The sequence below is a fragment of the Clarias gariepinus genome, chromosome 13 (assembly GCF_024256425.1).
Source record: "Clarias gariepinus isolate MV-2021 ecotype Netherlands chromosome 13, CGAR_prim_01v2, whole genome shotgun sequence".
In the NCBI taxonomy this organism is placed as follows: domain Eukaryota; kingdom Metazoa; phylum Chordata; class Actinopteri; order Siluriformes; family Clariidae; genus Clarias; species Clarias gariepinus.
Genome location: NC_071112.1, coordinates 32661535 through 32674548, shown reverse-complemented (window position 1 = coordinate 32674548; position 13014 = coordinate 32661535). Strand labels below are relative to the sequence as shown.

The 13014-nt window shown below is 41.7% G+C and overlaps 1 protein-coding gene across 1 annotated transcript; it reads right to left on the bottom strand.

The window, feature by feature from the left end:
* Positions 1 to 771: 771 nt before the first annotated feature.
* Positions 772 to 12287, bottom strand: LOC128536107 (kelch-like protein 28). Its single transcript, XM_053510267.1, has 6 exons — positions 12167 to 12287; positions 9357 to 9617; positions 8590 to 9227; positions 8033 to 8476; positions 6152 to 6360; positions 772 to 4400 (listed from the first exon to the last, which is right to left on the bottom strand). The coding sequence occupies exons 2-6, from the start codon at positions 9615 to 9617 to the stop codon at positions 4237 to 4239; spliced, it is 1716 nt and encodes a 571-aa protein (XP_053366242.1). The 5' UTR covers positions 12167 to 12287; the 3' UTR covers positions 772 to 4236.
* Between the last annotated feature and the right edge of the window lie 727 nt (positions 12288 to 13014).

Genomic DNA, 13014 nt, shown 5'->3' with positions numbered 1-13014 from the left:
AAGAACATGCTCTAAAATGACTTTTAAAGCACAACTTCTACTCGAAGTCGTGTCCATTTTTGGGCGAGTACTTTCACTAGAGTATTGAGTTTGTATGTACTTCTGTAATGTCTGCAGGTTTTTTTAAACTGAACGCTGGATTTTTAAGACGACTACAAAAAGTGTTAAACTTGTACCATGAATGAGAATTAAATGAACGAAAAAGTATAGATCTGAAAATATTTCAGTTTCATTCGCATTTATTTGGAGTAAATGATTTGGGGTAAACTGGTCGTGATTGTAAATAAACTTACTGTACAATTATTAAAATCATCAGTTATTAAGGACATTTTTTCTTTGTAGTTTTCATATTTTTGTGCCCGCTTATTCTTTTTGGGGCTCAGCGCTGGACCTTAAACAGGAATAAGACAGTCCGATCACGGCTCCGGCGTACTGAGTTAACTTTCTCCCTTGATGGTGTTTAAGCTCTAGTGAGACACTGGGATAAGTGCATTAGTGCATCAGGGGATTAGAGAGAGAAATAAAGGGAGTTTTTACCTCTAAACTGACGTCACACAGGAATAACAGAACAACATCAACCAGGGAGGAAAAGAAACAAAAACGGGAGTGAGAGTCCTAAACATATCAATTACTTCAGTACAAGCCAGTTTAATGAGAGCGGAGTTTACTTTAAATGCGAGATTCTGGATTATGTAGTGTTTTATTTTCGTTTTTTTTTTTTTTCAGGGACGTGTTGCATTGGAATGAAAAAACAACAATGCAAACAGTACAGTAGATTGCCTCTCAAAGCAGGCGTTTATTTTTTCGGTACAACTGCACCACACGGCTAAATAAACTGGCAGAAAGGTGCGCGTCCTCTCTCTCTCTCTCTCTCTCGATGCTAAACTGAAAAATAAATACTGCACTCTATTAATTAAGGTTCCATCTTTTTTTACTTCCAGTAACAATCCACAGGTACATAAAAAAAAAAATTAAAAATCAAAATAATCACCTCACTTCAGAGAACAGACAGAGACTCATGGACAAAAAAAAGAACAAAGAAAAGAACACAAAAAAGGAGAGAAAAACAGGTGGTTTACATTGACATCAGATTCACACAACGCTTTTTAGTCACTGGGATCAAGTCCATACCCTACACACACACACACACACACACACACACACACTTCATTTCATCCAGCTTTCCTCATAAAACAAGCACTTTGGTGAGAGTGGTGACGAGACAGTTAAGAGCGACACCGACGAAACGTCACGTAACAAACATCCCTTCGTTTTGCAGTTTCACGTGTTCAGATTTACATGAGATGCATATTTGGCCGTCGGCATTCCCGTTCCGAAGCCGTAACAGATCGGACAAACTAAAGAAAGAAGCAGCGTTAGAAGAAAGTTCGCTCAAGAAGTGCATGCATCAAACAAGACCATGACTTATGAGACGTCGTAAACGCGCGGTAAATCACGCAAGATCACGCCAGCGTGATGGGGTTTTCATTTTTTTTTTATCTTTTTTTTTTAATCTATGCACAAACAACGATAATGTAATGAGGTTATCGTGACATCAATAGTACATTTATTATTAGCAGTTCATTTTCGCTTCTCTCTACACTCTGGATCGTTAGGCTAATCGTACGGGGAGGAAAAGGTAAGAAAGAAAAGGAAAAAGACCCGCCCTGACTATTTTCCTTGATGTCGTAGTTTATAACAACGCAGGATTTTTACAGAAAAAAACAGATTACTCCGTATTACTCGTGAACCTTGTATAGAATTATTGCTGATGTAAGAGCGTGCTTTACGATTCTTTTGCTTTCCTCGTAAAAGTCAGTCGATGTTTCGTCTAAACTGATCAGAGGCAGCACGAAAAGAGGGTGGCATTAAAAAAAATGAAAAAGAAGATTTTTTAATTAATTCCACGCCTGTTTGCTTTGGTCGTCGAAAAACGTCACGGTCACGGCTGCGGTGGAAGAAATAAAATAATGAATACAAGAAAAAAAAACAGCGTAAGTGCTCTGAACAACAGGGGGAACGGAAAAAATCTGATTCTTCGTCCGATTCGTGTTGAAAAAAAAAAAAAGAGAAGCCACATATTTCAGGCGCAGCATTTTTCAAGAACAACAACAAAAAAGAAACGGTCTTATTGCATCATATAAAAGCCTTCAACGTAAATGTATTTTATATCCACACACACACACACACACATATACACAACACAAAGTGTTTAAAAAGTGCAATGCAGAGCCCCGTTTGTAACCTCGCCCATGTGCAAATACCCCTCTCTTTCTCTCTCTCTTGCACGAGTACGGGTTTATATAGCGACGTATCAGAGCTCACACTCGTGTTTCTACCCAATTTGGATTTTGGAAAACGACTTCCGGCTCAATAAACGCTCTTTACAGGATACCCGAGTGCTCCCGTCACATTTAGGGAAAATTTCTTTAAAGAAGAAGAAAAAAGATAGAAAGCTCACCATGGCTCACCTGATGGAGGTAAAGAATGATTAGCGTGGCACGTCATGACGTCACTTAGAACTCTGACGTGGAGAACTTTCCCTCGTTATTAATCTGAGGAGGTGACGGAGGAATAAGCCTTTATGGATTGGAATCCGGGTTTAACAGATATTAATTTGTGACTATGATTAAAATTATGATGTTTAAAAAAAATTGCCTATTGCAGCTTTAAATTCTGTGTTTTATTGTGGAACGTTTCACTGGAGTCGGAGAGCGCTGTGCGGTTCATCTCTGAGTGGGGCGAAGTTTTATTCATTTTATTTATTTATATAAATAAGTCCGTGCAGCAGTGAGAAACGTGTTTGATTTCAGTCTAGTTTTTGAGAAACCTCTGGTTTAGAGAAACGAACAGGACGCAAAAGAAAAAAATCACTACGATTGATTAAGACAGACGCTGCTGAAATGTACTCGACGCTGTTCTGACCTGATATCTGGTTAATCCTTGAATTCTGTCGAATAAAGTCAGTCAGGATTCGGTCTCGGGTCGTATCTTCAGTCGGTGAGCGGTTCGAGCCGTGCTCAATGACGTCGCCGTGGGACGATCCGACTACTTTACAACGCTGCGTCTCCGGAGGTGTAAATCGTTCGAGTGCCGGTTTTGCACAGGGCTTAACGGAGCAACTTTTTGTTTACGTAACACTAACACGAAAGAAAAAAAACAACAACAAAAACAAACACACACACATGCAAATAAAAAACATATATCAAATACGCTTTTGTGAAATGACAGACAAAATAAACAAATCCTGAATTATTAACTAGCACCAGTAGATTTTTACTTTTAACTCCACCACCTCTGCAATAGTTAAAAAAATAAAATAAAATAAAGACAAGACACATTCAACACGTGGAGAAGAAGAGAAAAGGTGTGGAATAAAGACATGACAAAATAAGTACATTTACAACAAAAATGTTCTACAGCTACTGAGGAATAGAAGTGTAGAACTTGGAAGAATTCTTAAAAGACTGCAGTGAAACATGAATATATGTATGTATACACACACACACATACACACACACACATTCACACACCAGCCAGTGCAGGTAACATTTACAGGCAGTGCACTGGAGGATATAATCTATATTCTTTAGTCAAACTTTGTACATGTTGAAAGAAAGGCAGCCCTTTTTAAGTGTGAATAAAGTTAGTTTGTTTTTTTCTTTCACTTTTTTGTGAAGCACTACTTTAGATGCAGATGTTTCAAACTCGGTGATTTTATTCCCGAGCCCGAGCACTTGTTCTGCACTTACTTACGCGTGCGCGCGCGCACACACACACACACACACACACACACACACACACACACACACACAGATACATCATCTCTTCCATGACATGCATACACATCATCCTCAAGCCTGGACCTGCAGACGGACAGAAGTTGAAGGTGCGAGAGCTGCACCTGTAGCCAGGTTAAAACGAGCGAGAATGGCATTACCGCAGCCACCACGCCACAGGAGAACCGTCTCCTGCCGCTCGGCACCTCCTAGTCCTCTGCAGAGCCCGTCCAGCCTCGGCGAAGTCTCTCTGCTCGCATTATGGAAAAAACGTCTTCCTCCGCTGCTGCTTCTGCTTTAAAGCCCGAAAAAGGATGGCGCGCTCTTTTTCCTGGACTGGCGACCTTGTGAGGAGCGCAGTTCCAAAAGTGAACGGGGTGTAGATAAAAGAAATGCAAACGATCATTGTTAGTTTTTATCATTTTGAAATAAAGTACCCCTACGACTGCCCCAGGTGTCAAAGGGCAGTGAGGCCGAAGTTACAGCGGCAGTACATCATGCCGCTGGAGTCCAGCCAGCTGTCCGAGATGGGGTCGTAGCGCTGCACCGTGTTCAGGTACGACGACCCGGAATGACCCCCCACCACGTACAGGCAGTTGTCCACGACGGCCGAGCCGACCCCTGTGGTGCGAGACACACAGATTTATTAAAGGGCTGATCTCTGAACATAAGGCTCATGCTGCAATCCTCCAGACTCGCTCAGCGTCTCTCTGTCTCGCTCTCTTACCCAAACTCTCTGACAGAAGAGCTATTTTATACCCCATCTGTATCTTTTTATGTTGCGGCGAGGTGTTTTAACAGCTCTGTACATTTACATTTGCAAAGTAATGCTACTACATTTAGTGCAATTCAAGCAAAGGCAAACGAGACAGTTATTACATTATAATTAATATGTATTAATGTATATTTTTTTCTCAAGTTATTTCTTCTGAGCATGGAGAATTGCAGCATTACAGCTTCACTTTTTATTTGCATATTCAGCAACAATTTAAAACTAAGATGTTATTCAAGTGTTTACCACAATCAGCTTAATTATTATTATTATTATTATTATTATTATTATTAATAATAATAAATTGCATCACCCATCATTCAGTCTGGAGCTTCTTTAATGCAGATGTCCTACCAGGTTTGATGGTAACTACTTGGCGTTTTGAGAAGAGGGTTACTGGGGATTGTGGGAGGTGAGCGTTCCAGACGTGAATCAGACAGGCAGTTATGGAAACTTTCTACCGTGACCGAAACGTTCTACCTTGATGGTGTCCAAGCGCTGAGATAAGTGCATTATTGTAGCAGGGAATTATATAGAACTGTTTTCTATAATTCTGGGCAATCAAAAGTCCCGCTTTGACTTGAACGTCCCTTGTATTTTAGATTAACAAACTCAAAAATAAATGAGCTCAATTGGTGCATGTTTCCATTAGAAACAAATTCAGAGACAGGACATTACATATGTGAGATGTGGAAAGTGGGCGGAGCTTGCATGGTGTAACATCAGAGAGTTAAAAAAAAAAAAAAAGCTGTCAACTTAGACCTAAATTCTGATATGCAATAACTTTTTTTCTTTTTAATATATTGATCATTTTGTATTTGTTATATACCCATTCTGCACAAAAACGCACTGTGGAATAATAAAAAAAATGTCGGCCTAATACTAATAAAAGCATTAGGGTGGTACTTTCGGGATAAGTATTTCTGAGCTCAATATAGATAAAAAAATATATATATATATATATATATATATATAGATAAAATATAGATAAAATGCTGCAGTTCCTCTATAATCCTACAGGTGGCACCAACTATTCATACACTGGCAGGCTGCACAGCGTCCTGTGTGGTAGGAGCAAATTATTTGCTACATTTGTTTAAAATTGTAACAAAATCTAATTGAATATTGAATTAGGACATTAATAAAATTGCGGGCGCCGTGGTACCGTGATAATATCGTATCAGGACAGTCCTGGTAATTCCAGTCACTTTGTTAAATCTGAGCGTGAACACGCTGGCGCTGTATAGAATAACCTGCACAGTCAGTTGAGATGTTCAATTAGAAACACTTACTACACAACCAACAGACTGTAACCACGAGAACATCACAACCATGTGAATGTTGAACATCCTGTTCTAGACTTAGTCCCGACTTCGTAAAATAACCCCATTATTCAGGGAAGGCTTTCCACTACATTCTGGAGCGTGGCTGACGAGACTTTTGCTTGTTCGACCCCATGAGCCTGAGTGAGTTCAGGGAGTGATGTCTGAGACGGAGGCAGAGCTGTTCAGTAGGATTTCGTTTCAGGGAGCTCAAGTTGGTTTAAAAGGGCCACATGTCTGGCTGTGAAAGTTTACAGCAGAGGTGGCCTGGTCCTCACCTGTCCGGGGTTCGTTCATGGGTCGGCATGCCGTCCACTGGTTCTGGTGAGGGTCGTATCTTTCGATGCTGGATAAATGTGACACGCCGTTATGCCCACCAACGACAAATATAAACCCCAACATGACTCCCACACCGAAGTTGATCCTTTTGTTAGCCATGGGTGCCACCATCTCCCAGGAATCTTTGCTCGGGTCGTAGCGCTCCACACTGCACAGCAACAACAACAAAAAAGAAGACAAAAAGCACAAGGATGCAGTTTAAATTTTGAAAGATTATTTACAGTCCCTGTAAATACTTTACACTAGACCGGTTTTAATGAGTCTACGAGAACAAAAACCTATTTCTATCCTACGTGAGTGTACAACACACCGGTTTGTATAATTCCCAATTCCCATCCTGCGGAGACGGCGTGTACTCGATATCTGTACACTGATCTCATGAGGGAAAACTCGGTCAAGGAAACAGCACAACAAAAGCGCTCTCTAGTGAGTGAGGTTGTGAGGTCGCGGCTCTCAGTCTCAAGATGTTTCAGGAACAGAACAAAACAGAGTGTTCTGATGTCTGCCTCGCCTCTTTTCGTGTTTATAAGGATGGATCTGCCTCTGGTGGGTTTGTCCTTAGTGACCTCAAAACTGAGACGCTTATAAAGCCACTTTACCTTTACATCCACCATGCAATCGGTTGTTACTCTAATAACCAGCTGTTTCCCCGGCTCGACACAGATCTACCTCTGAAATGACACGAGAACTCTCCTTTTAATCACCTCTGGCAATAATCAAATTATTAAAACAATTTCTTAATAAAACCTTAGTAGTCTCATAAAAACTACTCATATACTCACATAAACACAACTTATACTCTCATAAACTTTTTAATTACTCATAACACTACTCATATACCCTCAAACACTACTCATATACCCTCAAACACTACTTATATACTTACATAAACACTACTCAAAAACTCTGATAAACACTACTCAAAAACTCTGATAAACACTACTCAAAAACTCTCAAACACTACTCAAAAACTCTCAAACACTACTCAAATACTCTCAAACACTACTCATATACTCCCAAACACTACTCATATACTCTCATAAACACTACGCATATACTCTTAAATACTACTCATATACTACTGATAAACACTACTCATATACTACCCATATACTACTTATAAATACTCTCCAACACTACTTATATACTCTTAAATACTACTCATATACTACTCATATACTACCCATATACTACTCAAATACTATTCATATACCCTCATAAATATATTACTTATATACTCTCATAAATACTACTCAAATAATCTCAAACACTACTCATATACCCTAATAAACACTACTCATATACTCTCATGAATACTGCTCATAAATACTGCTTATATACTACTCATATACTCTCATAAATATTACTTAAATATTACTTATAAATACTCTGAAAATACTACACATATACTCTCATAAATACTACTCATCAATTATACTCATTTTGATCACTTATATTATTATATGGGGGCCAGGGGTAGCTCAGTAGTTAAGGCATTGGACTACGGTTCGGAAGATCCCAGGTTCAAACTCCACAACCACTGTTGGGCCCTTGAGCAAAGCCCTTAACCCTCAACTGCTCAGATGTGTAATGAGATAAAAAAAAAAAGTAAGTCGCTCTGAATAAGAGCGTCTGCCAAATGCCTAAATGTAAATGTAAATATGTTTATTTTTTAGTATCCTTTGAGAAAGACTCATTTCTTTTTTTTTTTATAAAACCTTTTTCAGTAGTGTTACAGTATTCGTGAATACTGTTGAAAGATAATTCTTTTTAACTGATAAAATGTACAGCATTTGGATGATTATTAAACCGTATCTCACCTGTTCATGTGAGCAGGACCGTAGCCTCCAATAGCGTAAATCATACCGTTCAGCACCGCGGTGGCGAAGCAACTGCGCGACTTGGTCATGGGTGCGACAGGCTGCCACTCTTTCACCTTGGGTACGTATTTCTCTACCGACTGGAGGTAGTACTGACCATCGTAGCCTCCGAGTGCATAGAGCTCTCCCGCCAACACCACAACCCCGAGCGTGCTCCTGCACTCCGCCATGCGCTCCACCGAGGACCAGGTGTTGCTGTCCGGGTCCCATCTCTCCACGCTGCTCTCGTGTCGCCGGTAGCTGATCCCCTGGTGAATGTGTGTGGCGATTCCACCCAGGACGTACACCTTCTGGTCCAGAACCGCAACGCCGAATTCATAGCGGGCCATGCTGAGCGGGGCGAGGCCGATCCACGAGTCTGTCTGCGGGAAGTACATCTCCATGCTGCCAAAAAAAAGACAAGAGCAAAAATAAACAGAGTGATATAAAATATAAAAATATAACACTAATGGTGGAAAAAAATGTTCACATTATTTATGGACGTTCACTCTGCTCACCTTTCTAACGTGGCAAAAAGTCCAGCCTTGCCTCCGACTGCGACAAGAACCTTCGGAGCGCAGCGTGGTCGGGTGGACAGCACCGTCTGATAAGAAAGCCTGTGTTCTGGCATGAAATGGTACTTAAGCGCCTCGTTCAGCAGATGTTTGCACGCGTGGTCGTCCCGGACGAGGTGATTAGCTTCGTAGAGGCGCGTCAGAAACTTGACGCTAAGCAACGGCAGCCGCACGCTGTGCAGCAACTGCGCCAGGTACTGCTGCCTCTCGCTCAGGTCGTATTTGATCCACGACTCCAGCGCGTAAAACACCGTCTCCTCAGTGAGCACTTTGAGGCAGTCGCTGGATACGATCTCGTCCAGTTCCTCCCTGGTCAGTTCGAAAAACTCCTCTGTCCGGCAGACCTCCTCAAAGTTCTCGCAGATGAACTTGGTGGCCGCCAGACAGAGGTCGTGGCAGCCGTACGTCTCTGCGAAGCGCGAGATCCCGATGCAGTTGGCGGAGTCCAGCTGGCTCTCCAGGAAGCTGCAGCACTCTTTTAGCACGAGCTTCACCTGAAGCAGGTTGGCAGCCGGGAGGAGGGACTCCACCGTTTCCTGCGAGATGAACACCGTTCCTGTGTACGCATATTCCACGATAGCCTGAAAAGCGGGACAAACAGAGACATGAGCACACTTTAGAACTTGCTCCACAAGGTGTGCTCACGTTCTTTGCTAACCCTAAAAAATTATTCTGCGCTTTAATCATGTGACTCATCTGCGTCAGGTTACCTGTAGCGCCGCTTCATCGATGCACTGAAACTCGACTTCCGAGGTCTCCTTCTCCGACAGGTTGCCTGTAAACATGGCCTTAAAGTACGGGCTGATGCTGGCCAGCACCACTTTGTGTGCGTGGATCTTGGCATCGCCCACACGGAGCACGATGTCGCACAGCTCATGATCTTGCCGTAACAGCTGTAAGCCTTGCAGCAGCTGCTCTGAGTGAGGCCGTGTCAGACTGGCAAGCATGTAGGACTGGGCCTGCTGGTCCATCTGTTTAAAAAATACACACACGCACACATCAGAATTTATGCTGAATAATTCCTGCAGTAAAAACTCTATGTTCAGTAAAGACAACTGAATGTGTAGTGCATAATTTTTATATTCTGAGCCGAGGAATCATGTTTCATTTTAGCGCTCTCCAATATCCGTTACAGTTTGACATGCTAAATAATTTCTTATAGAAATCAGATCAGTGTAATTGTGATCACATTTTATTCTGCAAAAACTGGATCCAGAGATCTGCTGTGAGTAAGTAAACCACCAGCTGGATTTAATTTGCTCCTTCGTTCGAGAGTTTCATCTCTTCAGTGAGAAAAATCAAACATGTCTTAAAATATCGTAGGCTTAAAGCAATGATGCTGGAGAAGGATTCAGCCTACAAGAGCATTAACCGGTGACTACGGTAAACTGCATAAAAGGAAAATCCTAGTGCTGTAGGATTGGCGTCTCTTCATCAGCACGGTTATTTAATGATTTTTGTGTTCACAGAAGAATTTCAGGAATCAATTAAATGCCCCACTGGTTTTGCATTGTGACATTAGAATTACAGTCTACTCCAGGTAGGGAATGGGTCATTACCCCAAGTAAAAGGAGTTTTAGTATCTTGGCATCTTGTTCACAAGTGATGGAGCGTGAGGTTGGACGGAAAATCGGAGCAGTTACTGCGTAGGTGGAGAGGTTATATCTCCACTCCAGCCTGGGAACGCCTCGGGATTCTCCAGGCAGAGTCGGATGAGGTGGCTGGGGAAAGGAAAGTTTGGGGTTTGGCGCGACCCAATGGTTGTTGCGCAACAACAAGTGGTTGACAATGGATGAATGGATTATTGAGATACTTGTGACACTGTACAACATGATTCAAATAAAATCTTGGCCAGATTCTTTATCAGAGTGTGATCTCAATTTGGAAACCGGACTTTTAAAAAAATGTTTTCATTGGGATAAGCCAGTTGTCAGTCATTTTATGGACACGCCCCTACACCCCTCACAGCCTCGCAAATCACTAAGGCTTTTGTTTACATTACGACTCATGTTGCTCAACTCTGATTTGTCCATCATGATGATTTACGGTCATAATTACATGTGACTTTTATTATACTTTAACGTGTGTCTAGCGTCTGTCCTCTGAAACAACATGCATGCACATCCATATGCACCACCTGGGTTAAAACACGTTATCTACTAAATCAGCAGATTCACTTTTCTTTGAAATCAGAATTACCTACCAGTAGCAAAATTTTATAGCTATATCAGTCTGCGCTACTTTCTCAATGTCTCCTGTGTGATTTAGGTGTAAATTATGTGTAATTTTTAACGGTGGTAGTACTGGACAAAAACATCGTACACTTTTATTAGACGTATTGTTTCCTGACACACCGGTAGCACTTTTTGACATTATCAGGACATAATCCCTGTTGCTTTAAGACTGGTAGCACTTTCTGACTTGACTTCATCCATCCACCTGCTAGTCGACAGATAAATTACCCACGTAAAAATAAAATGTAAAACAAGTTATCAAAAAAGAAATTCGCAAAAATGGACCCACAAGTCGTTGGGAGTACAGTAGTAGCATTGATTTAGGGGCAGGGCATGAAAGCAGCGAAAAGTGATGGCGGTTATGTGTGGGTAGCATGGACTGATGGGTAGGATAAATTTATAGAGCACCAGCGTGGAGTGATGATGTCAGCGTATAAGCAGAGGCAAAAACTTGCATGTAGTCCGATTTTCATTCAGAAGGCATAACAATCCGATCTATGACCGTATATGAAGCTCAAATCGCATTTACGCATGCGAACGGCGCTAAAACAATTATCAGATTTGAGTCTCTTCATGCTGGTAACTGTGAACAAGGCGTATGAGAAAGAACCGAATGCGCTAGTTAGGTTTGAAGGCGGAGCTTGGTGTACCTGGGTGGAAATGGGCGTGGATACATACTTGACTCCGCCCTTACGAACAGAGGTTCAACTAATAAGCGTAAGTAACCGTTAACCAGGACTGTCATGACGTCACTTCAAAGTGAACCGCTAGAAAGCCAAGTCACGTGATTAATGAAAAGGCGTTTAGGGGGCGTGTCATTTAAAAAAAAAGAAAAAAAAAGGATTGACAGGGTATAAACAGTCATTACAGACCGGAAGTCAGGTTTTTAAACTTTAATATACAAGTTTTTTTTTATTAGTAATAAAATTTAAATATTGACTACTGCACCGAACTTAACAACCGTGACGTTAATGACGGCTAACAGTTTAATCATGAACCTGAGGAGTTTAAGAGACACAATTAAAGGCAAACACTCGCCTGCGCACAGTTCCGCATTAAACCCAGCATTAACAGCCCACCTGCCTCACTCACACCCGGGGTAACTTCACCTAACGCGACTCGGCTAAAATTAGCTGGCTAGCATGCTAGCTGTGAGCTACAACTGTTGCTAAAAATAAAACCCTGCTAGGCTACAGCCACTAGCGTTAGCAACAATGCTAGGCGAGCTCGGTTTCTCTGTAAATACATTATTAATAATAAAAGTGTGAATGCAGGAGAGAGAGTACCTGTGCCCAGGGCGGGTGACAGAGACAGAGAGGTGTACTGCGGTAAGTGGAGGTCTAACACGGTGTGTGTGTGTGTGTGTGTGAGGGGAAGAAGCCTCCAGCGTCTGTCTGCAAAACAAACACGAAAAGGAGGTTCCGCCTGCGTCACTTCCGGGACCACGGAGCACAAAACAAGCTCACGCGCCTGACGAAAACATGAGGAGCCTCATCATCATGCAGCCACACCGTGTGTGTGTGTTCGATCACACTGAGATGCGATGAATGTGTTTCTGCAGCAGACACACTACACACACTTTCACATGCAGCTCCTATGATTTTCCACTATTATTAGAATTATTATATTATATATGCAGCTGAAAGAAGATAAGAAATATATTGTCGCTAAACGATGCAGAAAAACTAGTTCATGCTTTTATCACCTCTAGGTTGGACTATTGTAATGCCTTACTGTCTGGTTGTTCAGCTAGATGCATAAATAAGCTTCAGCTAGTCCAGAATGCAGCAGCGAGAGTCCTCACTAGAACCAGAAGATATGAGCACATCACCCCTATCTTATCTTCACTGCATTGGCTCCTGTGAAATTTTGCATCGATTTTAAAAGACTACTTTTTATATCCTGTATAAAGCATTAAATGGTCTCGCGCCGCAGTATCTGAGTGAACTGCTAGTGTCTTACGATCCGCCACGCCTACTTCGATCAAAGGATGCAGGCTGCTTGCTTATGAAAACTACAGCTGGGGGCGGAGCTTTTTCTTACAAAGCCCCAAAGTTATGGAATAGTCTTCCAAATAGTGTTCGGGACTCAGACACAGTCTCAGTGTTTAAGTCCAGGCTAAAAACCTATTTAT

Coding starts and splice junctions, on each gene's coding strand:
- LOC128536107 (XM_053510267.1), bottom strand. CDS start 9,617: ATGGACCAGCAGGCCCAGTCCTACATGCTTGCCAGTCTGACACGGCCT. Junction 8,477..8,589: donor CTTTTTGCCACGTTAGAAAG/GTGAGCAGAGTG, acceptor TTTTTTTGGCAG/CATGGAGATGTACTTCCCGC. Junction 6,361..8,032: donor GGTCCTGCTCACATGAACAG/GTGAGATACGGT, acceptor GTTGCTGTGCAG/TGTGGAGCGCTACGACCCGA.